This window comes from Ambystoma mexicanum, chromosome 9 (assembly GCF_040938575.1).
Source record: "Ambystoma mexicanum isolate Mex_15411 chromosome 9, UKY_AmexF1_1, whole genome shotgun sequence".
Classification (NCBI taxonomy): Eukaryota; Metazoa; Chordata; class Amphibia; order Caudata; family Ambystomatidae; genus Ambystoma; species Ambystoma mexicanum.
The window spans coordinates 438,005,230-438,031,586 of record NC_090931.1 but is presented as its reverse complement, the minus strand read 5'-3'; the positions used below and the strand labels follow the sequence as shown (position 1 = coordinate 438,031,586).

The 26,357-nt window shown below is 45.9% G+C and overlaps 1 protein-coding gene across 2 annotated transcripts in view; it reads left to right on the top strand.

The window, feature by feature from the left end:
- Positions 1-26,357, top strand: part of LOC138488151 (transmembrane protease serine 11D-like) — a 942,850-nt gene that overhangs the window by 904,508 nt on the left and 11,985 nt on the right. For both annotated transcript variants that reach the window (XM_069614932.1, XM_069614931.1), the window contains one exon: positions 843-958. In XM_069614932.1, coding sequence (XP_069471033.1) covers positions 843-958 — 116 coding nt within the window. The remainder of the gene's footprint in view (positions 1-842; positions 959-26,357) is intronic.

Sequence of the window (26,357 nt, the reverse complement as noted above, 5' to 3'; positions counted from 1 at the left end):
TAGTGGGTCTGTTGGTGAGAGGTAGGGTGAATCTCTGAGAGAGGTAACAGGGTGCAGAATCATGGAGACATTTGTGGGTAAGTGCCAGAGACTTGAGAAGGATACGCTCCTTGATGGGTAGCCAAAGAACAGATTTCCTTGTGGCCAAAATGTGGTCACTTCTCGAGATGCCAGTGGCTGCTCTAAGAGCATTGTTTTGTACCATCTGGAGTTTCCTAATGTTTCTCGCAGAGTTGCCTAACAGGAGTGTGTTACAGTAATCGAGTTGGGACCCAATAATTGCTCTAGAGATGGTTAGGCAATTTTGTTTTGCGTTAGGAATGGTCTGGCTGCCGTGATAAGTTTCAAGTGATAGGCTGATGCGGAGGCGATGGCGTTAACCTGCCTGACCATGGTGAGGTTAGAGTCTAGGTACACTCCCATAGTTTTGATTGGCTGTAATACCTGGATGGGAGTGTTGTCGATTAGGAAGGAGTGGTATTTTACGGCCAATTTTTTGAGTGTTTCAGGTGATATGATGAGTATGAGTTCCAATTTTTCACTATTAAGACAACCAATTTTCGGCCATCCAAGTTTGGATTGTGGCGTAGATGGTATCCTGGGTTTTGTGATCAGCCTCATAATCTCCTGAGAGGGGGATGAGTGTTTCACGGTACGCAATGATTCATGAACCATGCACTGACACAGGGTCAGGGTGGGCTTTCATAGTCCTATGGATAACATCTACCAGATTTGCACACTGTATCATTCCAGAATTCACCCCTTTCTTTATTTCCTCTGAGAACCATACACTGAGTTCGCAATTAACATGTTGAAGTTTTGATCACTTATCTTTGTTGCAGGTGGTATAAGAATATTCAGGGGAGCAGAAGGGACCACAACCTCATATACAAACTGCACTGGTTTGTCTGAAGACCAGTCAATATGCTGGACAAACTCCAACACAGAAGAGCTTCAGGTAATACAGTAAAGGTGACAGAAATAATATCCTGATACTGTAAATGAAAAACGTTGTGAAGCCAAACGAAAAAAAAAATGGACAGCCTCAGAGGGCATGTGGAATGGGGTATGCTGCATTTTCTTTTGGTTTTCTTGTGTAGTAATGAATAAACTAGCAGGGACATCCGGTTCGGGACTCACAGTGACACGCGCTGAAACACTTGTGTATGAGCGCGATATAAATAAAACATCATATCAAAATATCATATCACAGTGCCCACAAAAGGGCTGGCTAAAAAGGCATGTACTTGGGAATATCTGTGTGTGTGTGTGTGTGTGTTTTATTTTTTTTTCCATGGATGATACTCCTGCGTCTCCCTCCAACTCTACAGGCTGAGCTGGCCATGTGAAAGCGGCCATGCTGACAGGACCCTTATGAAAAGTCCATGCCAAGCTTACAGACGAAGTAGACAAGGGGCTCTTCCCATGCCATCTCTAGGTCCTTCACGATTGGATATGGCACTATGGGTTTCTTTTCCTCCTGCAAATGCATCAAAGCTCTTGTGTGAAGGTTGGGTTTCATGGATGGATATAAGCCCTGTTCCTGGAAGAAAAGGTGGGGCATGAAGTCCTCGTCTGGCAGGATGCAGAATAGGAGGGTGTCTTTTGGCCATAGTTTGTCTCCTCCAGTCAGCTTCTACCTTTGAGTCCTCTTGTCTCCCGTAGCCTCATCAAACGTAGTTTCCAAGGATGATTGGTGTAACTGGGCTCAACAGGAAGGAAACCACAAATTATACAGGACCCACTCCTCCTCTTCATCTTTTATAGTTCTTTTATTTGATAGGTTTGGCAGATCATTTGACAAGGTTAATTTCTAAGGGTAGCAGCCAGGTCTTACGTTATTGATGTCTTTGATATTCCTTGTCAAACCTCAGTATCATGTTTATGTTCATGTTCGATCCACATCGTTATGTGGAAGGCGGGTCTAGGGAGGGGGCAGGACTCGGGAAGGGAAAAGGATGTGACAGGAAACCGGAAGAGCAGCTATAATAAAGACAGAGTTTGGACCAGTTAACATTGTGTGGGCCTCCCTTCATTGCTGTGCCTACTGCGCGCTAGGAATCATTATACCAGCGCTGCAAGAGAGTGAACTCACTCTCCTACACTGGCGAGCTGCACTAGGAGGTTTGGGAGCCGGCGAGGTCCCGACATTCCAAACAATCGCTGAGAAGGGGACCCGCTGGCACGGCCTGCCACAGCTATTCAGACCGGCCCGGGCCTAGTGGGTGAATGAGCCCGGGCAGCGGCAGAGATCCGGTTCACAAGCGTGCCCATGCATAAAAAGCAGCGTACGTGGCAGGTCTTCAGCTGAGCCCCAACTTTCGACACGAGTGGCTCCCTGGAGGCTGCACGCCATATTGCAGGCAAGGAAACCAGGCCAGAAGAGCTTGCCGGCTCAACAGCTACGCCGCTGGAGGCCCAGCCAGCACAGGTGGAGGTACCCTGACCTTCCAGAGGGGAGGAAGAACAGGAAGATACATGTGCCACAGTAAAGCACAGTGAAACAGAAACACAAAAAAAGATGTGAGAGGAGGACATCCCTGCTACAATGCCTGCCTGGCCTTCAGAAGTTTTTCACCAAAGCCAGGGAGATGTTACACCTTGGCAGCTGCCCCAAGCCTTTGGCCTCACAGACACAGGTAATTTGGGGCCCCAAATGGTCAGATGGATGAAAAACTTCAGAGTATATGTGGGGCAATGGGCCCCATAGATGAAGAATGTTAACAGAACATATTAACCCTGGCAGTAGGAGCAGCAATACGGGACATACTACATGAGTTAGTTGATGAGAAGGCAACATTTCAAAAAATTCGAGAAGCACTTCACACATATTTTGCGCCACACACCGTGGATTACGAGAGACATATCTTCCACACCACCATGCATGAGAGGAGCAAGACTATGGACAACTATGTCATGAGACTCCATATCCGCATGAGACACTGCGCATTCCATTGCTACTCAAATGATGAAGCACTGCGCTCCCAAGTCATTGTGGGGTGCGAGTCTGCAGAATTCAAAATGAAACTTCTCAAGAAACAACGGAACCTCAATGAAATCCTGTCGATGGCCCGCACCAACTCGGAAGTAGCACAACAGGTGGTCGGTCTGGGATGAGTAAAGATATCATCAGACCCCAGAGATCAGGACGTCATCAAGAAGCTGACACTAACACCTCCCGACAAGGTCAGTCATCCTGCAAAATCGCGCTACAGCTGCGGCTATGAATTCCCTCATGAGGGCACATACCCAGCATTGGGCCATAAGTGTGCAGCATGTGGGGGAGACAACCACTTCAAAGCGGTCTGCTGGAATTCCCCATGCCAATCACCCAGTCCACCTCCCAGAGGAACAGCAGGCGCCATCCCAACCATCGAGCAGACGAAAGAAGGACTAGCCGCGACTACAGAAGATGCCGTCCCGCGGAAGGAGACAGCAATCGACAACAGTCCAGATGGTCACACCAGTCCCCTGACCGGAAGATCCCAAAGAGGCCTCGACACAGGGTACGTTATATGGAAGCACGCTCACCATCAGGAAGTGAATCTTCATCCTCGTAAGACAGTCAGAGGAGGAGAGGGTACATGTGGTCACTAGGAAATAAGACAATAAAGGAACACAGCCCCATATTGACCCTTCAGGTTCACAACATGCCAACAGAGTTCCTTATTGACACCGGAGCAACAGCGAATGTCCTGAGTGAGGAGGCCTACAATCGACTTCCACACCCACCTAAACTGAGACCCTCGCAGGTGGACATTTTCCCTTATGGCTCGAACACGCCTTTGCCATGCAAGGGAACCTTTATAACAATCTGTGCGCACAAATCACACACGGCCTGCATCCAGCTACACATTCTCTCCACAGAGGCTAACAGTGGATGTATTTTAAGCTTTAAAACGGCCATAGACATGGGACTCGTCGACATTCTCTACTGTATGATGGCTCACAAATACCTGGCCCCAGGAGGGGATGTCACGAAAGCATTTACGAACCTTTGTAAAGGATTGGGCATATTACGAAATTGCAAAGTAAGGCTTCATATCAACCCAGAAGTTAAACCTGTCACCCAACATTACAGGGGCATCCCTATAAATATACAAAAGCAGGTAGAGGAGAAGATAAGACGCTTACTGGACCATCACATCATTGAGCCAGAGGTGGGACCCACCCCATGCGTCTCCCCCGATTGTACCGGTCCCTAAGAAATCGGCGGAAGGATTGATCCGTCTCTGCATAGATATGCGCTGCCCCAACATGGCAATCCAGCGAGAGCGACACCAAGCACAGAGAATAACGGACATGATCCACCTCCTAAATGGAGCAACCATATTCTCAAAACTTGATCTCAATAAGGGCTAATACCAGCTAGAGCTGGCCCAGGAGTCTAGATATATTACCACCTTTGTGACCCACATGGGGCTATTTCGCTACAAGCGGCTGAACTTTGGCATATTCTCCGCTGCCGAGATCTTCCAGGAGGAGACCCACCAGGTAATCAAGCACATCCCAGGTTGTCTGAACTACAGCAACGACATTCTAGTATTTGGCAAAACATCCCAGGAGCACAATGACACCCTACAGAAGGTCTGCATGGCTCTAGAAGCGGCCCATGTAACATACCAAGGAATGCGTCCGAACCCAGGTAAGTTCAAAACCCTACAAGAATCCCCACACCCAGTGAATGGGTCGTACCTCAGGTCATTCCCGCAAGTTACTTCTCTCGCTATCTTGAAAATGTCATGATGGTGAGCGCCCCGCTCCTGTCTGGACACCAGAATGCAGGGTCGCCTTCGTAGAAATCCATGCACGCATTGCCTCAGCCACCGACACAGCATATTTCAGCTCTGCCAAAGACACGTAAATAACAGTGGATGTCAGCACGGTGGAACGAGGCACTATACTAGCGCAATAAGACCCCAGGACCAAACACATCAAGAAAGTTGTTTCCTATGCAAGCCGCAGTCTGACCACCAATGGGCAGAAAAATGTGCAGGCAGAAAAGGAAAGCCTGGTGGTTGTCTGGGCTTGTGAACATTTCCACCTCTTCCTATTTGGGAAAGCCTTTTCAGTGGTCACTGACCACTAAGTCCTTCTCACCATCTATGGTAACCCTACAAGCCCGGATGCCACTGCAATTTGAAAGATGGGGACTTTGCCTCCAAGACTACAAATTCACCATCCTCCATAGACCGGGTAAGGATAAGAACCTGGCGACTATCTCTCGATCCACCCTACGGGACCCCCACAACCCTAGCACTCAATCGCAGATGCGTACCTACAATGCGTCATCCACCAAATGAAACCATTCCCGATAGCATGGAAGACACTTCAACATGAGTCGGCGGTTGACCCAGTACTGGCGGTTGCCGTGCAGGAAAAATTAGAAATGCAAAAGAGAGGGCCAGACACCTGGACGAGACGCTGCAGGGTGACATTAAAGCTATGTCACTGATTCCGGACGAACTTACCACCACTGAGGATCAAATTGTCATGAAGGGCTGCAGGATTGTTCTGCCCAACTCACTACACCAGCAAGTCATCGACCTGGCCCATTCAGGCACCAGGGGATGGTCTCTGCGAAGAAGCTACTGCAGCAGAAAATCTGGTTCCCAGGCCTAGACAAACAGGTGGAGGACACTCTAAAAAAGTGTGCCATTTGCAGCGTGTTAGCTCCACCCCCAAACCCATTGGTGATGTCTCCACTCCGAGGCTGGGTATTGGAAGAACTGGCGGTTGACTTCTTTGGACCGCTTCGGGACGGCATCTACGCCTTAGTCATGATTGACGAATAAAAGATATCCAGAGGTACAGATTGTGCCATCCACAGTAGCAACAGCAGTGATTCCGGTCCTGGACCGAATACTTACAGCCTATAGTGTCCCCCAAGTCATCAAGTCCGACAATGGACCACCATTCACCAGCGTGGACTTTGCCAACTTTGCCCAATACATGGGGTTCCAACATCGGAAAAACATGCCTCTCCGCCACAAGACAATGGCATGGTTGATCGCTTCATGGGAAACCTCAAGAGGGTGCCACGAATGGCTCAGCTGTCCCACAAAGCTTTCAAACAGACATTGTAACAGCTCTTGTGAGATTACCGCAACACTCCCCAAAGAAGCACTGGCAAGTGCCCAGCTGACCTCTTTTTCGGCTGCAGGCTACGGAAACGACTGCCGCAATGACCCCCGGAAGGAAACACCATACCAGAGGAAGTGGAGGGCCGAACCAGAGAGGCAGAAGAGAAGCATAAAAAGAAGATTGCAGCAGAGAGGGGATCGAGAGCACAGTTTTGAGGAAAGTGACAGAGTAATAGTATGCCAGAATCAAAGAAGGAAGGAAGACTCCCGATGTGCACCTGGTCCTCTCACAGTCACGAGAGAGAAAGGCACAATGATCACTGCAGCAGATGGCAAAGAACGAGAGGTCACGAGGAATGTGTTGTACTTCAAGGAATGGCATGGTGATGTCTTTGTGGGAAGACCCTGAGTACCCTGACGACACCTGGGTCAGCAGGGAAGACTTTGATGACTCATACTGGGGTTATCAGGAATCCTCTGGTGGGGAAGCCTCAGGTTACAACAGCATGGGAGCGTCAGACAGGTCCCCTCATCGCAGCCCTGAGCTGACAAGGGAAGGCCGCCCAGTCAGAGCAAAGATTAAACCTAGAAGACTCACTGAAGAGATGGACTAGCACCTAAGTATTTAAAAAGGGGAAGGTTGCCATGTTTATGTTTATGTTCATTTTTGATCCAAATTGTTATGTTGAAGGCGGGGCTAGGGTGGGGGTGGCACATGGGAAGGGGAAAGGATGTGACGGGAAGCTGGAAAAGCAGTTATAATAAAGACGGAGTTGAGACCGGTTGACACCGTGTGGGCATCCCTTCATGCTGAGCGCGTGGTGCGCTAGGAATCATTATACCAGCGCTGCAAGAGAGTGAACTAACTCTCCAACACCAGTCTCTTAAATCATCCCATCATGTAAGGGCATATAGTTATTTTACCTGTCAACATTCAAGAGCCAAAGTAAAGCAGTCTGGGCAGTCCCACAGCCTTACAGCATATTGATTAGGAGGAAGGAGGATGGCATTCCCCTGTTCGGCATCCTGAGACTGGTTTAAGCAAGAACAGTATGTGCAGAACTGGAGGGGAGCCATCGAGGCAGCCTCACAGGCCTGTAGATTATTGTTGAGGAGGAAGGTGGGAGGTGTTCCAGTGTTCGCTGTCTTGCACTTGACTTGAAAAAGGGCAGTGCGAGCAGAGCCATAGCCAAGCAATTTGGGCAGTCAGGGCTGCATTTGTCTGCAGCAGTGCAATGGCAGAGCCCAACTCATAGACTACTCTAGGACTGCCTCAGCTGTTTGGATCAATGGAATGCCTGGATAACTGTATAACTTGGATTGGGACTTGGGCCCATTGGGGGCGCCATGGCCTTCTCTCTCGTGAATATTCCACTTTTCCTGCAGGGATCATTAGAGAGGCAGCACCCCAGGTAACTGACTGCTACATGCGTAATTGTGATTTGTGATCTAGAAGAGTTAGCTATGGTATTAGTTAACCTGTGGATGCATACAAATGGAGGAAAAGAAGGCAAACCCTAAGGTGTCTGTCTGTGTCTCCAGATAGATGATGGGGACAGGACCATGAAAAAAATTAACCCATGTTCCCAGGTCTACTAAGACGGTGAATTACTTGATCTGCCAGATTGCGTCTTTAGTCAAAGAATCAGAAAATACTTTTTCTCCTCCCTTCCGTAACGCAGGGCGATTAATAATTACACAAGACACTGGCACTATGAATGAGCAAACATGGCTCATAATATCCAGGGGAGGGCTGAAGGCCTACACCAAGCTGCAATAATACTTCCATTGACCACTTGGTGCATTTTACGGCCCTGCATGTGTCGTACCAAAGAGGGGCAGGTACTATACCCATCCATTCTATTCACATTGTCTTGGCAAGGAGGTTTTAGTGCTTGAGCCAACTCCTTGCTGATGGAAAACACCCAGTAGTTGACATACAAGTGCAATCCTGTGCACTTTTAGGTATGCTGTCCTGTCTGAAGCACCATGCTTACAACTGCAAGTTTTAAGCCAGGCCAACTTTCCTTACCACACATTATTCTCTGCAGTTAAAGTTCTTTTAATGCGACTGGGAGCTCTAAGAAATTAAATAAGAACTTTAAAACTAGGATTGTATCCAAGAATGTCAGGTTGGACATATCCAAAATATGGCATATAGCCTAGCACCTTGTCATGTTATGTTACTAGGATTTGTACTGCGCACCACTGCCATTTTCATGGTCTCTAGATGCTCACGTTGATTTTGAAATGAAAAAAGTGTGGTGGGGTTGTTAAGAGAGTAAAGGAGTAAAGGCACGTTATTGTGTTCAATTGTTGGTACATGGAGAGCCAGGAGCAACTAACAACTGTGCATGTGTTCTAGGTGGATAGTGATTTGTACACCAGAGGGGTTTTGTTTCCGGATGAGAGACCTCAAGTGTCTGGTGTGAAGGCATCAGAAAGTAGACACAGACAACTGAGGAAGGTTTAGGCTATAAGCTTTTATTAAAATCACAAGAAGGTTGGGAAAAGGCCTAACTTTCCCTATGCTAAGGTGGGATTTCCCTACCTAACTGAAAGTAATGGTTTCAGGAAGTCCAAAGAAATGTCTGTCTATGTCCAAAACCTATACTTGCCCTCACATCTACTTGTTCAAAACATGTAGGGGTGTGAGTGTCAAATGTAAAGTGTTCAAACAAAAGTTCAGAGCTTCCTCCAGCTCTTAGTCGGAAAAGGGTTCTTCCATCCCCAGGATTCAAGACAGTTCACTTTCAAACAAAAAGGGAGTTTCCTTCCCCAAGATTTCAAGTCTTTCAATGTTTCCAAAACAACACAATTCCTCTGATTACTACCCAGCTTTTCAGGCTTTTGTGTCTTTCACGAATATCACAATGGTCTTTTTAAGTTAAAAATACACAAGCTTTTCTTGACATTGAATCAAAAACGTATAGACGAGTTAAGAGGCTTTTCTTTAGTTGGGTGTACTTGGTCTAGGCGCAGTTGCCGGAGCACACGATCCACCCATTACAAGTCATGCAACCGACACACTTTAATTTCTTCTCTTCCACAGTTACATTCCACTGCTTCAACATAACAGTGGTATTGGACTTATACTCTTGTAGCTTTTTCAATACATGTTTTGCCACTGCTTCTGCTTTCAACTTATACAGTTCCTCTTTTCCTTATGGCTGTGGCCAATGCTGGTTTTCGCCAGAATATACAATTCACAGTTCCTTATATTCTTTATGGCACTTGCCAATGCGTGTTTTCTTTAGTTTACACAATTCACCGTTCATTTGCATCTGGGAACAATATCCAATGCTTTCAATTCAAGTGGCATTCAAACATTGTTACTTTCTTTCGGTTCAGTATTCAAAACTACAAATCAGTCACATTAAATAGAGCAACCTCAAATTTCCAGTTCACTCTCCTGCTGGGTATTTGCACCATGTTCACTGGCTTATTCACACTTTCAAAGTTCACTGCTTTTCTAGCCCTTCCTTGTCTTGTAAATTTCATTACAGTTCAGTATTCACAAACTGTTACATTCATTTCTTTCAGCCTTCAAGTTATCGTAGTTATCAATCATCTGTATTTTAAGTTGGATCGGCATTCCGATTGCCTACGCTGTCCTTCTCTCACTTGCCAGCAATCCGACCTGCATACACCACGTGGCTCGCACCACAGCGTCCTAGAGTCATTCAGCCTGCTTTGACTCACCGGGTATGCTGTCTCTTTGTGTTGTCCTCCACTTCGACAGGCTCTCTCTAGCTGTTGCTACTCTTGGCTTGGCATGCCTCTCTTCCAGGGTCTCCGCTGCCTCGGTTACCAGAGAAGGAGTCCTCCTGACTCCAGGAGATCAGCAGGTCAACCCTGCCACCAGAGACCTTCCAAAGACGCCTGCCACAATCCGCTTCCGCTGCAACGACTCTGCACCTCTTTGGCCCTTTGGGCACGCTTCTTCCTGCCTTCACCTCTGACTTCTTCTGCAAGCGTTCCAAAGGCGATCTCATTATCCTTACCTGAGCGGGCCATTTATGCCACCCCTTTATCCTCAAGTGCAGGCAATATTCTTCAATTGAATAATGGTCTAGGAACTCAGCATCCCTCTTCCTCCTCCCAGTACCAGAGCAGTGTGTGTGTATGACTGAATGTCTAATAAAAGGTGTTGTCTCTTCCTCGTCTCAGTACCATATTGGTGTGTATTGGGAGATGGTTTACTGGCAAAATAGGCAAGGGATTGGTAATACTCCATAAAAGCCTTGGGGACATTTGACTCATTATAAAGGGAAAAGGGGGATACCATGTCTCACCTAGGGTGCCTTATCCCCACTCTCCAAGTCTCCTCTGCCCAGGTGATCCTCCCTTGCATATCCACCCCCAGGGTCAGAATCCAAAAGCAACGACATTTCCCTGGCTACCTGCAACGAGGACATGTTGGGCAAAGAAGTGAGCACGCCCTTGGATTCCTCACACTGGGGATGATCTGGGTGTTTTGGTCAGCAGACAGGTTTTCAAGTTGATTGTTGCAACTGTTTTGATTTAGCCATTTGTGCTGGTGGGAGGCTGGGCATGTGGTGAGTAAGGGTGGATGAGACATGAAGTTGTTAGTGGGTTATGTTCTTTGCACATTGTTTGCAAGCAAAGTTAGTTTTGAACGGCTTAAATCTTTCTCATGGTCTTGGTAACGGGGAACCTTTTGAGAAAGTGTTTAGGTTCTTACCTTTTTTCTTCTTTCAATTCATGTTTCAAACAATATAGGATGATTAGTTTGTGCTTCAGTGTGTGTCAGTGAAAAGGTGTTTTGTGTATTTTACACTTTAGTATTCCTGCAGTTATGTTCCTGGTTGTTTGTTCCCTGTGTCATTCCTCCTGGGATTTCATTGTTGGGTAGGTGCTGGGTTTTCCAACCGTGGTGATGCTCGATTTGTTTCGGCTTTATGGCATTTTGTGCCAACATGAATAGAGTTAACGTAATTTACAGTTTTTTGGGATGTTTGCAGTCTTTTTTCCTTCTTGAGCGTTTGGCCCTTTTGTTCATTCATTTAGCACTATGTTGGCCAGGCATCAGGTCATCTCACGGGGATGCTTTATGACTGTGTGCTGTAACTTTTGTTTCCTTCTTGGTAGTGATGTCACCAGTATAAACACAAGAAACACTACACCCCTGATGAATGTCCTACATTGTCTGTGTTTTAGGGACAGAAACGTGTGCAAGTTGGGTTTTAGAGAATAATGACAACTTTTTGAAATAAGAAAAATAATTCCAGTATGAAGTATCACACAGAGTTTTGATATAGATAGTAGAAAAATCAACCCACATTTGTGTATTCCTTGTGTTCTGTGGTACATGTGTTTTACATGTTTTTATCTAGTTTTATGTAATGTGATCATTTTATGAGTGTAAAAATTCTATATGTTTAATAAAATCTTTAATTTTTATGGATGAAATTTGGTTATCAGATATACCATTTATTATTTACCCTTGGGTTCAGACACCATTTAGTACATCTTCTTTTTGTAGAAAATATATCTTATCCATGTGGTAAGTGTATGATCCCCATAGCATGGTACATGCCGTTTGAGAATAGTGTAGGGAGGGCTGTGCCTGTTTTGCATGCTAGCCAATCAGCAACCAAATTCAAGGAAGCCGTGTTGGGACTTGACACCCATGTGTTACCAGCAGATTTTAGACTTCCACAGTTAGTGTTGAAACCATTGAAAAATTCTAATTGATTTCTTAACAGTCAACCCCTTTCACACCACCACCCATAAATATCCTGAATGGCCAAAAAGGGCAGTGTGGCATATGCTCCAACTACCAGACGCCTCTGCTTGCTCCTCTTGCGTCTGATCATATCCTTTATAACAACATCTGCAACAGCGTCCTCACAAGTGTATCATCATAAACAAATTCAGACCCAACACACTGCAATGTTTTGCATGAAACCTTCCAAAGTTCTGTACTAATTCCAGAAGCTGAGTGTTGCTTTCATGCTGCTGCCCCTCTGAAGAAGGCTATGTGCCCCTGCTCAATCTGGTAGCCTCACTAAGCTGGGAGCAAGGAAACCACTTGATGACCACTGGAAACCATCCTCACTCAGCATATGGATGACTGTAGCGGTCAGCAGAAAAATAAAGGTAGACTCCTGTCCAGCAGGATTCACGGAACATCTACTGAGGTTGACAGAAACAAAAACAGGAGGATGGTGTGCAGGAGATGTGAAGAAGTGACTTTGCAGTCATTGTTACATGGACCTGTGAATGGCATGCCCGTCCCCTTGAAACCTGATGTACTACTTAAAACGGGATACCAAAGCCAAGCCACCCAGCCCAGTTCTGAAAGCCTAACATTCAAAACCTACAACTCATTCCAGAATGTCCCCCTTTGTCAAAGGGAAAACCCAGACTGGAACCGGGAGATTGCATGGATTTAGTAGGAGGAAGACCATGGGGAAACACAGCTGGGTCCCGAGGCTGGGAAGGACACCAGAGAACATGACTCTAAACAAGGTTACCTGGACTCTGCCAACAAACCTTTTACAGAGTAACTATATCTTCAATCATCTCTCTTTTCATACATGAAAACACGCAAATGATACAGATGGTACAGTTTCAGATTTGGGGAAAAGTACACAATTGGAAGTGTCTGGGCCCCCAAAGAAGTACTTTCCACTCCCCTAAAATGACAGTCATGTGGGACCTGCACCCCTCTCCCATTTAATAGCCAAAGGAACACAAAGAAGTTCAGCCCTAACCAGTCAAATAACTGGGCACCAAGAGAGAACTCCTCCTATTTCCCACACAACAGGGAGCTCTGTGGAAAGGAAAGCTCATGTGTTCCTGCACTCATTATGTAAATAGACTCTCGTGCAGTCCCACCTCCCTTTAACATCAATGAACCAAACATCGACAGGAAACCACATGCAAGAAAATAACAATTCTGGACTTCTCACACCCTAAATGGAGCTTCCAGCCCCCACAGGGAAGTGCTGACTAAGAGCTAATAAAACTCTGTAGTATGGAGGGAACATTTCAGCAATAGCCGTAGAGAGCAGCAGCTGGAGTCCATCCACCAGGGAGAATGTTCTGAAAAGAAATGCAAGATGGCTGCTGACCTACTTGCAGATTATCAGAAGTTAAAGTTACAACGAATCCCAGTGACTAGGCATGCACGTATCACCCCTCAGCAAAATGAAACAGAGCCATTCAGCCCACGTTCCAGATCAGAGCCAGCTTCCTAGACTGCAGTGAAGGGGAGTTCAGGATTGTGGGGCTAATGAGTTGCAGTGTGTGCGTTTGAAGGCAAATAAGTAGCATTGGAAGAATCTTATGAGACAAGCAGAAGAAGGCGGTGGCAGAGGAGGATGTTGGATGGAGAGAGGTTGCTAGTGAGCAGGAGAGGAGGTTACAGAGGAGGTTGAAGTTCTGGGGGCAGGAGACATACAGTGGCGTGCTTAGGAGGTAAATGCTTAACAACAGCATTGGTAAGAGTCTGAGGAGTGAGGAGATGAAGGATGTACAGGAGGGCGGAGCGACCTCTGACGGGCCCATGGGATAAGAGCTCACCCTCAAGTACTTTAAAACAAGATAGCTGCACCTTGAGGTGGATGGGGTGCAGATTTCTCTTACTCCAACACAAATCAATAAGAACAACTCAATGGTTTGGCAAAGGGAAGTCCGTTTAATGACAAGTACAAAAAAACGGGGAAACATTAGGAAATCATCAATGATGCGATCGCCCGTCTCGCTTCAACTCCCCCTTCTTCATTCAGACAGCAATAGTTATAGCGCATTATTGTCATCATTGACGTGTAAAACTCAAATGTTTGTCATGCAATTATATTGGTTGGAAAAGGTAACTTAAATATAGGTACTATATCTGTATATAGTAACAGAGTGTGAGGATTGGATAATTCTTATCGGGTGGGCGTCTACGCCCATCCCTCTACATCACTCATGCTAGACGTCACTACAAGTACGACGTCTCAATGGTTCTACTAGCTATAGGACCCTAGATTATTTGGTCCATTGTGATTGGGTCAGTTACACTCCCAGGCATAAATCTCCACTTTAATTAGCAGCATGCAGAATGCTCACCCAGATGCGGTGTGCCCCATGATTCACCCTGCCTCCCTTCCATCAATCAGTACTTTAGGGCTATGTGTCAATTTGTTGGCTGAAGTTGACCTCAAAACTGTAGCTTCTTATCAGGAAAAGTTATGGCATCCTCTGGGTTTGGGCGACATCAGACGTTGGTACCTCTTCGCGCTTGGCTGGTCACGTGTTAGTACACCGTGAATCTGCTTCATTTTCCCTCTATTTGTATATTTGAATCTCCCTTAGGCCTTGCCACCTGCCTGGGCCTCCTGATCTCGACCTTCACGGGGCAGGCTGCTATGCTCTGAAGTTACGTTTCTTCGAAGTTGTTGCTCTCCTCTCTTCCGTATGTTGACCTCGAATTTCCAGGCATGAGCTGCTTCTTACAAAGTTTCGATTCCGCTCTTTCATCTGGCTTTGTGCTGGTATATGAATCCTGGCCTGTTTAACCACTATCATCCTGGGCTTAATTCTGCTTTTGTAAAATGGATTCACACTTGTATAATGTGCTTCTTTGAGGTAGATATATAGTTGGCGCTTGCCGCTCTATTCTTCTACCAAGCATAGCAAGCAGTACTGTTTCCTTTGCTTCTTGCTTTCCAAGCCTATTTACAGGCTTTAGCCAGTTGTGTATCTTCATCCTGTTTTATGGTTACGTTTCTTTATATTTCAGCATCGTTTCTCCTTTTAAGTCCATTACATCATTATTCCTTATATTCCGTCTGTGTGTGTCATCTTTTGATTGTTGTTTCGTTCATCCGAATGTCTGTCCGGGCTCTTGTGTCGTCATCATTCGCCTTCGATTAAGGCCCTTTGGGTCTCTCTGGGACAGTTTGTAAGTAGTCTTCATTTCGTGTCAGCTGTTTGTATGGTTGTCTCAATGGGTATCGTGCTGCCCATGGTTGTCTGGTTATTGGCATTTCAACAGGTATTACTCTTCTTATGGGGACTGGGCAGAGCCCTAGTGCTGCTCTTTGTTGGTTTATCTGTTCCTCATACGTCACATATCTCGCCAAGTATGATACTGGTATTTCAAAATGGGTGGCTGGAGAGCAGGCCATATCTGGGACCTCCTCTGCACTCCCCCCTCTGGTCGGTTCATCAACCACTTTTTTTTTCTCCTTTGGATTAGTCTTACTTAGTTCTTCTGTTGCCATTTCTCCGACTTCTGGGTTTGTACATGATGGTGTAAAAGAGTGTCTTTTAGGAGTCCAAATTTGTATCACTCCTTTCAAACTTCCTGCTGTTTTCACGTGTTCGTCCTTATTCCATGTCATTAGTTGACATTGTCCATATGGACTACAATAGATCCATTTCCTTCATAATTTCCACGTTTCCTGGGATACAGGACCTTTGTTCCTTCTGGCACATATTCGCTGGCCTTCACAAAGTCTCTTATTTCTTCATCAGTCAGGTCTCTGGGCTTCCATCCTGGTTTGACATTGATTATGATCTTCATCCCTATGGCTATCTTCGCAGTTTTCTGGCATTGCAATATTATTATCTTGATAACACAAAATCCTAATAGTATCATCAAAAGCAGGGCTCCCAGGAACTTGAATATGTTTGCCGTCCATTGTGGGACCCATGAGAACAGTGTTCCAAACCAACTGTCATCATCAACTTCGTCAGTTTCATTGATCATCTGGTTCTGTAGGTTTGTCAGCATACTTATGGCCTCTGTTAAGGTTCCATTTTCTTCGTCATGTGAAGGTATAAACGTGCAACATGATTCTCTGATTTTTGCACAAACACCTCCATCCATCGCTGTGATCATGTCAAGTACATATCTGTTCTGTAGAGTTATCAATCGGATTGCTCTTAATTCTTCTTTAATCGCGTTGAATCCTTTTATGGTAGTGTTAATGGTCTGCAGTAACTCCCATCTGGTTATCTGCAACCATTTGGCATTTACTCCAACTTGGATTCTTGGCATGAGGATGGTTGTGAACACTGATGAGGTGAGGCTGCCTGTGTTCATATGGGATTGTATGAAATGCTTCTTCTGATTTGGCAGAAAAGTAATTTTCTCTCTTTATTCGAGTTGTCAGTTCCACAGATCTCCTTTTCCTCAGGTGAGCATCTGCTTTTGGGAAACTGTCAATATTCAGATCATTTTTCGGGATCACTAGTGCTGGAACGTGGATGTTCACTATTGTGCATATGCCTCCCCAATTTTTCGGCAGTCTGATGTATGCTTTGGATCCACACGTCCAATAATGATCCTTAATTACTGTGGTTCCGTGAGTTATTCCTGGAGCTTCAAAAAATGTGTCCGCAGTTCTGATTCTCTCCCATCTTCCTCGTGCCATTGTTCCTGAAGCACAATTTTGGGTTTTCCAGCGGCACTATCTGCAAGGGTCCTCATCTGTCTTCGATCCATGTCAGTAATTTTGTGAGTTTCGGCCATAAAGGTTTGCACAATCTCTGTGAGTTTTCTATTGCTTCCTTGCAGGCTCCAAGGACCATCCATGCTCAGCAGATCACCACTCCTTCTTCCCATCCAATTGGTGAAAGCACTGTTCCCCAAATCTACATCTGGCCTCTGTTTTTCCAAATTTGAGCTTCTTCTGGAGTTTTTCCTTGGACGTTCAGTCTTGGGTTAATTTCCCATCTTATTCCTGCTCCTTTTACTTCAGGCTTTTCATACCTGATCACGTGATTCCTAGTATGAGCTCTATTTCTTGTCTTAATGTCCTGGACGTAGTCGTCTTTATCGCGGTAACCCGTTTCAGTTGCCCATATCAATGAGCATCCCTTCCCATAAACTGTCCTCTGGTGTTGCACATTGCTCCCTGTGACAAACAGTGTGCTGTCGGGACATCAATTTCTAAAGCCACGAAGATCTTGGATTTCCCCATGCTGTACAGTAGAAGTGCACAAACGAAGCAGCCTCCTTCTGATTTCTTCTTCCGACATCTTTCAAGTACTGGTACCAAATGTTGTTTCCTAGATGTGCTGTGCTGTCCAGGTAGTCATTCAGTTCACTGTTATCTTCATGCAGGCTTTTCTTGATCCTTAGTGTCCTCCTGTAATTAGCTATAACTACATCTCTAAGCGCGTCTGTGTGACTTTTCCTTGCTGGAGGACTCTCGGGCATTCTGGTCCATGGAGCGGGTTTCTTTATCTGCATCGATGAAGCAGGTGGAGGTTTGGCAGTTCTCTCCTTCTCATCTTGCATTCTTTTTCTGCCATTTATAAGTGCCTTTATCAACCACCAGCCTGTCATCGGCCCAGTGTACGGCTGCATCGTGGGCCTGGTACTTGTTCCTTGTGTTGGAACTTGTGTGCTGGGCAATACAGTCTCTGCGGCTTTATTTTTCAGTTCCTCATGCCGCTTCTTCGCTTTGGCTATAAATGGGAATAAATGATCTATTAACACTTGTGTCCTTGCAGTGAATTCTCCTACAGCTGCTTATGTCTTCTCAAGGGCTTTTGTTAAATCTTTTTTCGTTGGCCTTTCTCTCGATTCTTTTCAGTCTCTCTCATTATTTTCTGGAACTGATTGTTCGGTGGGCAGTCTCATGCTCTCTGTTGCCTTCACTTGAGGTTCTGTGGTCATTGACAAATGCCCTGGTTCATGTACATTCAGTGTGTGTGTGTGTGTAGTTGTCAATGCTATGTTTTCATTTATTCCGTGCTGACCCTGTCTCCAGCATTTCTCTTCATTTGTTAGCTCAAGTGTGTATGTGTCACTGCTAACTACATTCATTCTCAGGTCATTTACCTTAACATCAGATTTTCTCGGGACTGGAATTACTATATAGGGTCTGGGTGCTTTTGTAGGATTTATGCGTACACCATCAGGTGGGCGCGCTGAAATTGGAACGCTTTGTGCCCCAAGAAAAAATGCAGTTCTGATCATCAATGACAGCAAGATAATGATAAACACAATGCATAAATACATGATAGTACGGTAGGTTAGATGGCAGCATTTCCTTCCAGAGAAGCAAGCGTGCCTCTCTGCTTGTGGGAGGGCCAGGTTACTGTTCTGGGCCCCCATTTCAATCATTTATTCAATGTCAATGTTATTGAATTCCCCCAATTCGATATTGTTTCTCGAACAGTTTGTGTCATAAAGTGTCCGGTGCTTCACAAGTGTCCCCCCTCTTGCGGGTGACTATTGTCTCTTGATACAGGGTGCAGTATCCTTGCTAGACTATGGAAAAATAGATTAGACTAACCCTTTGATAAGTCACTTTTATTGTGCATGTTCAACGTAGGTGAGTTCCCAGTCCACTACCCGAATCTTCTTCGGTCCTGAGGACATGCTGGACACTGTTCAATGTGAAGAAATGGGAAAAAATAGCAATCAAAACAAATAAAGGCGAAGTTCTTGTCTCTGCTCCCTCGATCTGTCCCTCGGCGGAAAGATGTAGTGCTTGCCCCTGCTTCCTCGATCTGTCCCTCGGCGGAAGGTTTCACTGGAATCTCCTCATATAATCTCTCTGAAAGTTGGACAGCTCTACTTGCAGCATGATGCCATGGAGGAGCGTTCCCATCTGTGCGACATTAGCAGGATCTCTGATGAATGTGAGGACGTCAACCTCGATAGGTCTCCCCACCATTTCTGGAAAGTCAGTGAGTAGGCGAAAAAGGACGGTGTGTGCCAGTCGGCTGTCTTCGGGTGACAGGGACATTAGTCCTGCCTTGCTGGGTTCAGGATTACAGGCCCTTCCCTTGACGTGAACAATCCTTGCACTTTCCTGATGCGTGGATTGCAACTAAGTAGCTGAGTTTATTCCACAGCTGGCTCGAATGTTCAGAGTTTGCTGGATCTCGAATAAACGTCAGAGTGTCTGTGGTTCTCCTGACAATAGGTGGGCACTCCTCTCTGATGCGAAAGAAAAGCGTATTGATGAGTTCATCTATAATTGCCTGCATTGAAAGCATTTGTGTCCTTTTCGCTGTACTCAGGCAGTACAATGAAGGCTTCCGCGATGACGGTAAGTAGTTGCCAGATTACTTTCTTGTTAGCAGGATCTTGGATAAAGTCTGAGATACTGGTGACCCTCCCTACTAGTGAAGGATATGATACCAATAGTAACTGGAAGTAGGTGAGTATGTCCTTTGTGATGCTTCTGCTGGGGGACACCATAAGTGCTGCCAAACAAAGTCTTGGTATTGGATGATTAAGGATACTGTATTTTGCCCTTAAAGAAAAAGTCCTTGATCACTGTCTGTAAGGGTCTTGTTTCTCAACAACGCTTAAGTGTGGTTTGATTTAAAAGTTTGTGTCAACAAACGTGTTGTGGCTTAAATGCGCAATTTTCTTCTTCACCTTGCAACTAGGATGCACGGAGTGTCCCTTTATGTCCTTATCCCCTTTAGCTTAGAGGAAATGTCCAGTTTAAGCCACAACTTGCACAAGGGTTCTTTCTGTCTTTGCTTTGCTGCTCATGCGTCCTTCTTCCTCGCCATGGATCTCGTCTGCACGTGCTGAGGTTCTTCCCTGTTGTCTGTAGTTTCTTCGTGGTGGGGTGCAGCTAGAGGGCTTTCTCCGATAAAAGGCTTAATGTCATTGAGAAAAATCCGTGCTCTCCTGCCCTGCAGTTTCACAGCTGAAGGAGTGCAGTGCTCTATGATGAAAGGGCCATTGAATCTTGGCTCGTCCCACCTCTTCCTCATGTGGTTTTTTACCAACACTGCATCTCCAGGAAAGACGAGTGGAACACGTAGACCTTGAACTGCGTCTGTTTCAGTGTATCCTGCTGTGTTTTGTGCTGTGCTGCACCCTTTTCGTCGCCGCTGCAGTTGGTCTGACATTACAGTAAGGCTGGATGTAATGAAGTTCATTTCGATTCCTAGGACCTCTTGGGTTGACTGGGCATCACATGTAGCTCTGTCTCGAGGGGTTAGGGGAGTATTCATTCTCCTTCCTGTGACTATCTCATGCGGCGTAAGATGATGGTCGGCGCCTAGTTGGTTCCGAAGAGCATACAGTGCCAATGGAAGGCAGTGCAACCATCCCCTCTTTAGGGTAAGCTTCAACTTGGCTACCCTTTCCTTTAACAAGCCGTTGAGCCTCTCACAAATACCATTACCTTCCGGATGATACGCCAATGAGAACTTGTGCTTTATACCAAGCAACAAGCTAATCTGTTCAAAGACTGTATTTATAAAATTAGCCCCATTATCTGATCTCATGACTTCACACACCCTTCACCTAGGGAACACTTCCCTCACTAGGAATTTGGCCGCACAGGTAGAGTCTGGGTGTGTACATGGACCTGCTTCTATCCATCTAGAGAATGGACACACCACTACAATTAAGTATCTGTACCCATTACACACTTGAATCATGTCGACATAGTCGATATGTAAGTGCTGAAAAGGCCCTTTTTGCCGGGGGATGACTCCTCTCACTACTTTTAATGAGTGCCCAGCGGTGAAGTACTGGCAGATTATGCTGTTCATCATAAAGAATACAACATGCTCTGCTCAATTCGGTATAAACCAGTCTTCCGTGAGCGTTGCTGCTAGATTCTCTTTGGACATGTGTAAAGGGTAGTACAATTGCTCCAATGCTATTTTTAGTAGGGCTACAGGCATTATTGGTTTACCAGTGCTGATGTGCCACCACAATCCATCTGAGGGGTTTAAAGAACACCCTCAACGTTTCCACAGGTTCTTCTCGTCCTGTGGTGCCTCCCCTTGAAGCTCCATCAGTTGCATCTGCCCCAGACTGTTATAGGTTTCGGGTGTGATACGTGCCACCATCATTCTCTCATGGGTACATGCCACTTCCACTTCCATGATCGGCTCACTTTTGGAGGCCATATGCTTGGCTTCCGTGTCTGCTGCGTGCTTTCCACGTGACAAGAAATCTGTCCCTTTGGTGTGGGCGGCGCATTTCATGATCACTATGCCCACTGGGAGCTGTAGTGCCTTAATCAGCCTTTCCAATAAGGCTGCATGATGCACTTGCGTGCTGTCTGCTTGGAGGTAGCCCCTCCTTTTCCAACGTGCTAGCTCTGCGTGCACCGTGGACGTCACATTGGCAGAGTCACTTTACACCGTAACTTCCTGGTCTGTGTGATTCTCAATGGCGAGTATCAATGCCAATAATTCTGCAGCCTGCGCTGAATAATGAGGTGGTATTCGTGCACTCGAAATTCTCTGTTTGCTATGTGTTTTATTACGGCAACGCCTGTATATCTTTGTCCGTCCTCTTGGTCGATTCTCAAAGAACCATCAATGAAAATGAGCTGTCCTCCCGCCAGGGCATTTTCTTTCACTCTGGGGATTTCATCATAGAATTCTTCATAGTTTGCACAGTCATGTATCAGCTCGCCTTCAGTGACTGGCTCAGCTATGAATGTAGCTGGGTTCACTATTTTACATCCAACTATTTTGATCGATGGATTGGATATAATCACTTCATAGGCAGAAGCTCTTTGAGATGTCAACGTACCCTTTGGTTTCTCTAAAATGGCGAATAATGAGTGCTCGACATATAACGTCATAGAACATCCCATCACAATTGTTGCTTTCTCTATGGCGAACGCTACGGCAGCTAAGCTTTGTTTGCATGGGAAGTGGCCTCACATTACTGGGTCCAGGTTCCCACTGTAATATGCCAGGGGCTTGTACCCCAACAAGGTTCTTTGAGCGAGCACTGCCGTCATAATGCTGCCATCTGTGTGCGAGAACAGGTAGAATTCCTCTGCATAATTAGGAATCCAGAGAACTGGAGCTGTACAAATCGCTCTCTTGAGTTCTGCAAACCCCTTTTCCCTTGCTTCAATCCATTCAATCTTTTCCTTTGTCGCCTGGGCCTTCTTCAGGACCTGGAGCAAGGGCTTGGTATATGAGCTATAATGGAAGACCTATACTGTAACATAATTGCATAGGCCTAAAAAGCTCTGCATTTGCTTTATCGTGAGTGGTTTAGCCGTATTCATGATGGCTTCTGCCCTTTCTGGGGTCACCTTTTTACCTTCATGTGAGATTAGCTGGCCTACGTATACCACCTCCTGTTGACAATATTGCAACTTTTCCTTGTCAACCTTATAACCTTTCTCAGCCAGTATAGTCAGTAGCTGAATAGAATCACGCCTGCATTGTTCTTCCGTGGAGCTGCAGATCAAGATGTCGTCCACGTATTGCAAGGTGACACTTTCCAATGCAATGTTTCTTAGGTCCATCTGTACGACTCTATTGAAAATGGACAGGGACTCACAGTACCCCTTTGGCAACCTCGTGCTGTTCAGACGCATTTGTCTGAATGTAAATGGCGTCAGATCTTCAGAGTCATGGTGCAATTGGATTGAATAAAAAAGGCATTTTTCAAATCAATCATTGTGAAATATTTTGCTTCGATGGTTATGTTACATAGGATTGTAGATGGATTAGGGACTAGAGGGAATTTGGCGTCAACAATATTGTTTAATGCTCTTAAATCTTGGATTAAACTCCACGACCCTCCCTTTGATTTCTTGATGGGCTAAATCACTGCATTACAGGGTGACTCTGACGTCACTAAGATGCCCTGGTCCATCGTGGCAGAAATTGTCTTTGCGATCCCTTCATCCGCCTCTCTGGACATGGGATATTGTCGGGCTCTCTGTAAAATTGCTCCTGGTTTCGGTTTAATTTTCACTTCTCCCACCCCCTTCAGGAGGCCTACATCATAGGGTCCTGTAGTCCATACTGAGACAGGCACCTTGGCCATGTCATTGTCAAAGTATTCCAGACGTATCAGCGCCAACATCATTCTTTGAGGCACTTTTCTTTTATAATTTTTACACAAAACATGAGACTCACTAAGTCTGGTTGTTCTTCAAACAGATCATCATATGGTGACGTCAGTCACTCGATATCATTCTTCAATGGCGATAATTGCGCACCATTGTCTGCCTTCATCATCGTATCCGTCAACCAATACTACTTTCCCTCGCACTGCTGCTGCATGTATCATTAAGGGAAATACTTGTCCCTCCTCTTCATGCATAGGTATTATTGGTCTGAATAGAAACTCATCAGGGGTTCTCATAGTTCTATCTGTGAGGCCTGGTAATCCTGCCATAAGCACCCGCATGCCATATGGAAAACCTCTGGCTCTAATGGTACAGCTCTTATGGCTAAGTGTCCTGAGTATGCCCTGATAATTTCACTCACGTTTGTATAATGCATTCCTGGAGTGGAGCATACTATGCCCTCCTCCGTGAACGAGATCGCCATGTTCAATTTTGTCATTAAGTCACGACCCAAAATGTTTACTGGGGTCTGACGTGAATATAGTAACTGTACATTCATGTTGCACTCTCCTATGGAGACTGGGAGTGCGTCTGTAAAGGGAACTCGACTGTGAGCTCCTGTAAAACTCTGAGTATCTATGGCTTCGCCAGACAAGGAAAACTTGCCTTCTCGTATGCACGAGCGTGTTGCACCCGTGTCAACTAAGAAGGAATATTCTTTCCCCCCTATGACAACATTCACCCTATGTTCCCTATTAGGGTCCGGCGTCACTTATAGGATAGAGCACATCAGGGTTCCCAGTGAGCTGTCCTAGTTCATATATAAGTTCGTCCCACTGTACGCTTGTGGACTATCTCCACTCCCTGGGTTGCCTCCCCTTCTGCAGTTTGTGTTCTGAGACGTTTGCGGTGGTGCCTGTTGAAATTGGCCTAGTGGCAAATTCCCCATGTTCGGGGGTTGAACCCCTTGTTGCGCACATTGCTGCATGCCTGGTGCTTGCTGCGGCACTATGTGATTTTGTGTACCGCCCTGTTGTGAGATTGCAGGTGGATTCACCGTGCCTGCTCCCATTCCTTGGCTATTCTGCCACGCGTCTTGGCTTCTACACGTGCGCGCTAAATGTCCCGTCATTCCAAACAGCCAACATATTGGTGGAGGTTGGATTATCTGTCCGTTCGACATATCTAGGCTGCCCGTTTGCACGTTTTGGAAGCCTTCTTTATTGCTTTGGAACCTTCCTTGATTATTCTGCCATCCTCTTCCTCTAAATCCTCTTCCCCTGGGTACTTCCCACTTTACCCTGGTTATTCTGCTGTGAGTTAGCCACCTGTTGTGTATTCTGTTCAGCTGGGTTAGTTAGCATGCCTCCTGCAAGAGCATACTTTGATCATTTCTTCTGCACCAGCTTCGCTTCCTCACCCTTTCAAGTTGCCTCCTTTTTCCGATTCTTTTCTTGAAACAATCTACAGTAATGTGCAATAGTTAACTGTATTTCAGCCCAAGGTTTGGCCTCAACCCCTACCAATTTCTTGAGCTGTTTCTGTACTGGTTCTGGCAACCTTTGGCATAAAATGTGGTAAAACACCGGTTTAGATGTTGTCCAAGATTCATGCGTTTCGAGCACCCACACATCTTGGAAATTCTGGATATAAATCAACGGATCTTCTGACTCCTTCATTTTCCGAGTCATTATAGCTTCCATATCGAAAGTGTCCGGGTAAAGCACTCGTAGCGCTTTCCATACTGCTGCTCTGCAATTATTAAATAGCGCTCCTTCGTGAGCAGTGTTAATTATGGTTATACCGGGGTACCCTGCCCGTGTCCACACATCATCTGCTCTCTCACCAAGTATGGCGATCAGGAGAACTTTAATGTCCCCTATAGCTAACGTGACACCCCCTGTCATTTTTTGCAACTCGTGTATCCACTTCCAGGCTCCCGATGTCAGCATTGGAAGCTTGTTTTTCAGGTTTTCTCGATGCATGTGTGGGCATGGAATATATTGCAGTCTTGCTTCTCCCTTTTCTAGTAGCAGAAATTGGAATGTGCAGCCTTTTTTCTCTTCCCACATAGTTCTCCTGTCTATCCCTGGGGTAACATTCCTGCATCGCCGTCTGCCTAGCAATGTCCTCAATCTGTCTACATAGGCGGGTGCTGACACCCCCCTCTGACCATGGGGTGTTCCTTCATGCTGGTCGGACTGCGCAGCAGACTCTGATGTCCTCGGTGCGGACTCGCTATCGTCTGACCATCTTACCCCTTTGTCCCCTGGGAGCCGCTTTTCGCACTGTCTCCCTTCTTTATTTGTCTCGCACTCCGTCTTCTCACCGGAGTCGGACATTGATTGTTCCCAATTCATGCAACTCTGTGTGTCATCATCGTTATTACTGATTTCTAGTCTGTCCAGGGACAGTCTCCTGTTCCCACTACTTCGGGTGACATCCTCAGTGTCATACAGCTGAGTACTTTCCAAGCGCTTGTCTTCCCTTTCCCCTCAGGATATTTGTTCTAACCCAATTTCATCATATATTTTATCGATCGTCTCCCCGATGCTTCTGGTGTCGAAGTCATCTTCAATACTTACCCTGGCCGTGCCAGGTACTGAGTCGTAGGCAGGAAAGAATTCTTCAATGTCTTCCCATTCTACCACAGGATCAGGTTTTTTTAACTTCCCGCTTCAGATATTCGAAATCGCATGCCCTCTGTCTACGCTTATGTTCAATATCATCCTCAAATTCTTTGTGCTTCATTGCATCTTCTCTGACCTTATCAACTTCCCTTCCTCTTTCATTTCTATGTTCATCTGCCCTTCGAAATTCCTCATCTTGTTGTCTCCTTATCCTTTTTTCATGTACCCTTTGCTCTTCTTCCACCCTTAGCTGTTTCTGTCTGTACTGGTCATAGGCTGCTCTCTGTCTGCGATCAAGCTGCTTTTCTTGCTCCTCGCGATATAGCTGTTCTCACCTCAGCCTATCTTTTCTTCTTATCCTTTCATCCCTTAACTCCTTTTCCTTCTCCTTCTCCCTTCTCTGTGCCTCATCTGACTTTTCTTTAGGTCTCACATCATCACTTCCTTTTCCATCGAGTTTCAACAATATCTGTCCTCCCATCCATTTGTCTTTTGCGAATGCTATCTCATCGGTTCTGCTTTCACCTCCTCTCCATTTCTTTCCCTCTCTCTCTTTGTCGAGAGATGCACTAATCTGTGCCTGATCCTTCCTCTCATCATCGTGTCTCTCCTTGTCCCTCGGGACTGCGGAGGTAAGATTCTTATCCTGATCCTTCCCCTTATTTTCGTCACTACTGTATGAAGGTGACTCATATGCGGGGTTGCTATACCCCGTGGCTGCCTTAAGCTCTCTTAATGGGTAGAGTCCCTCAGGCTTACTTCCCTCGGTTTCTGTTTCAGGTGGAGCAGGTGGCGCGGTAGGCATCTCACCCCCCTCCGTGCATACGTTTAATATCCAGTCAGCAGGTGGCTCTTCCTCCTTC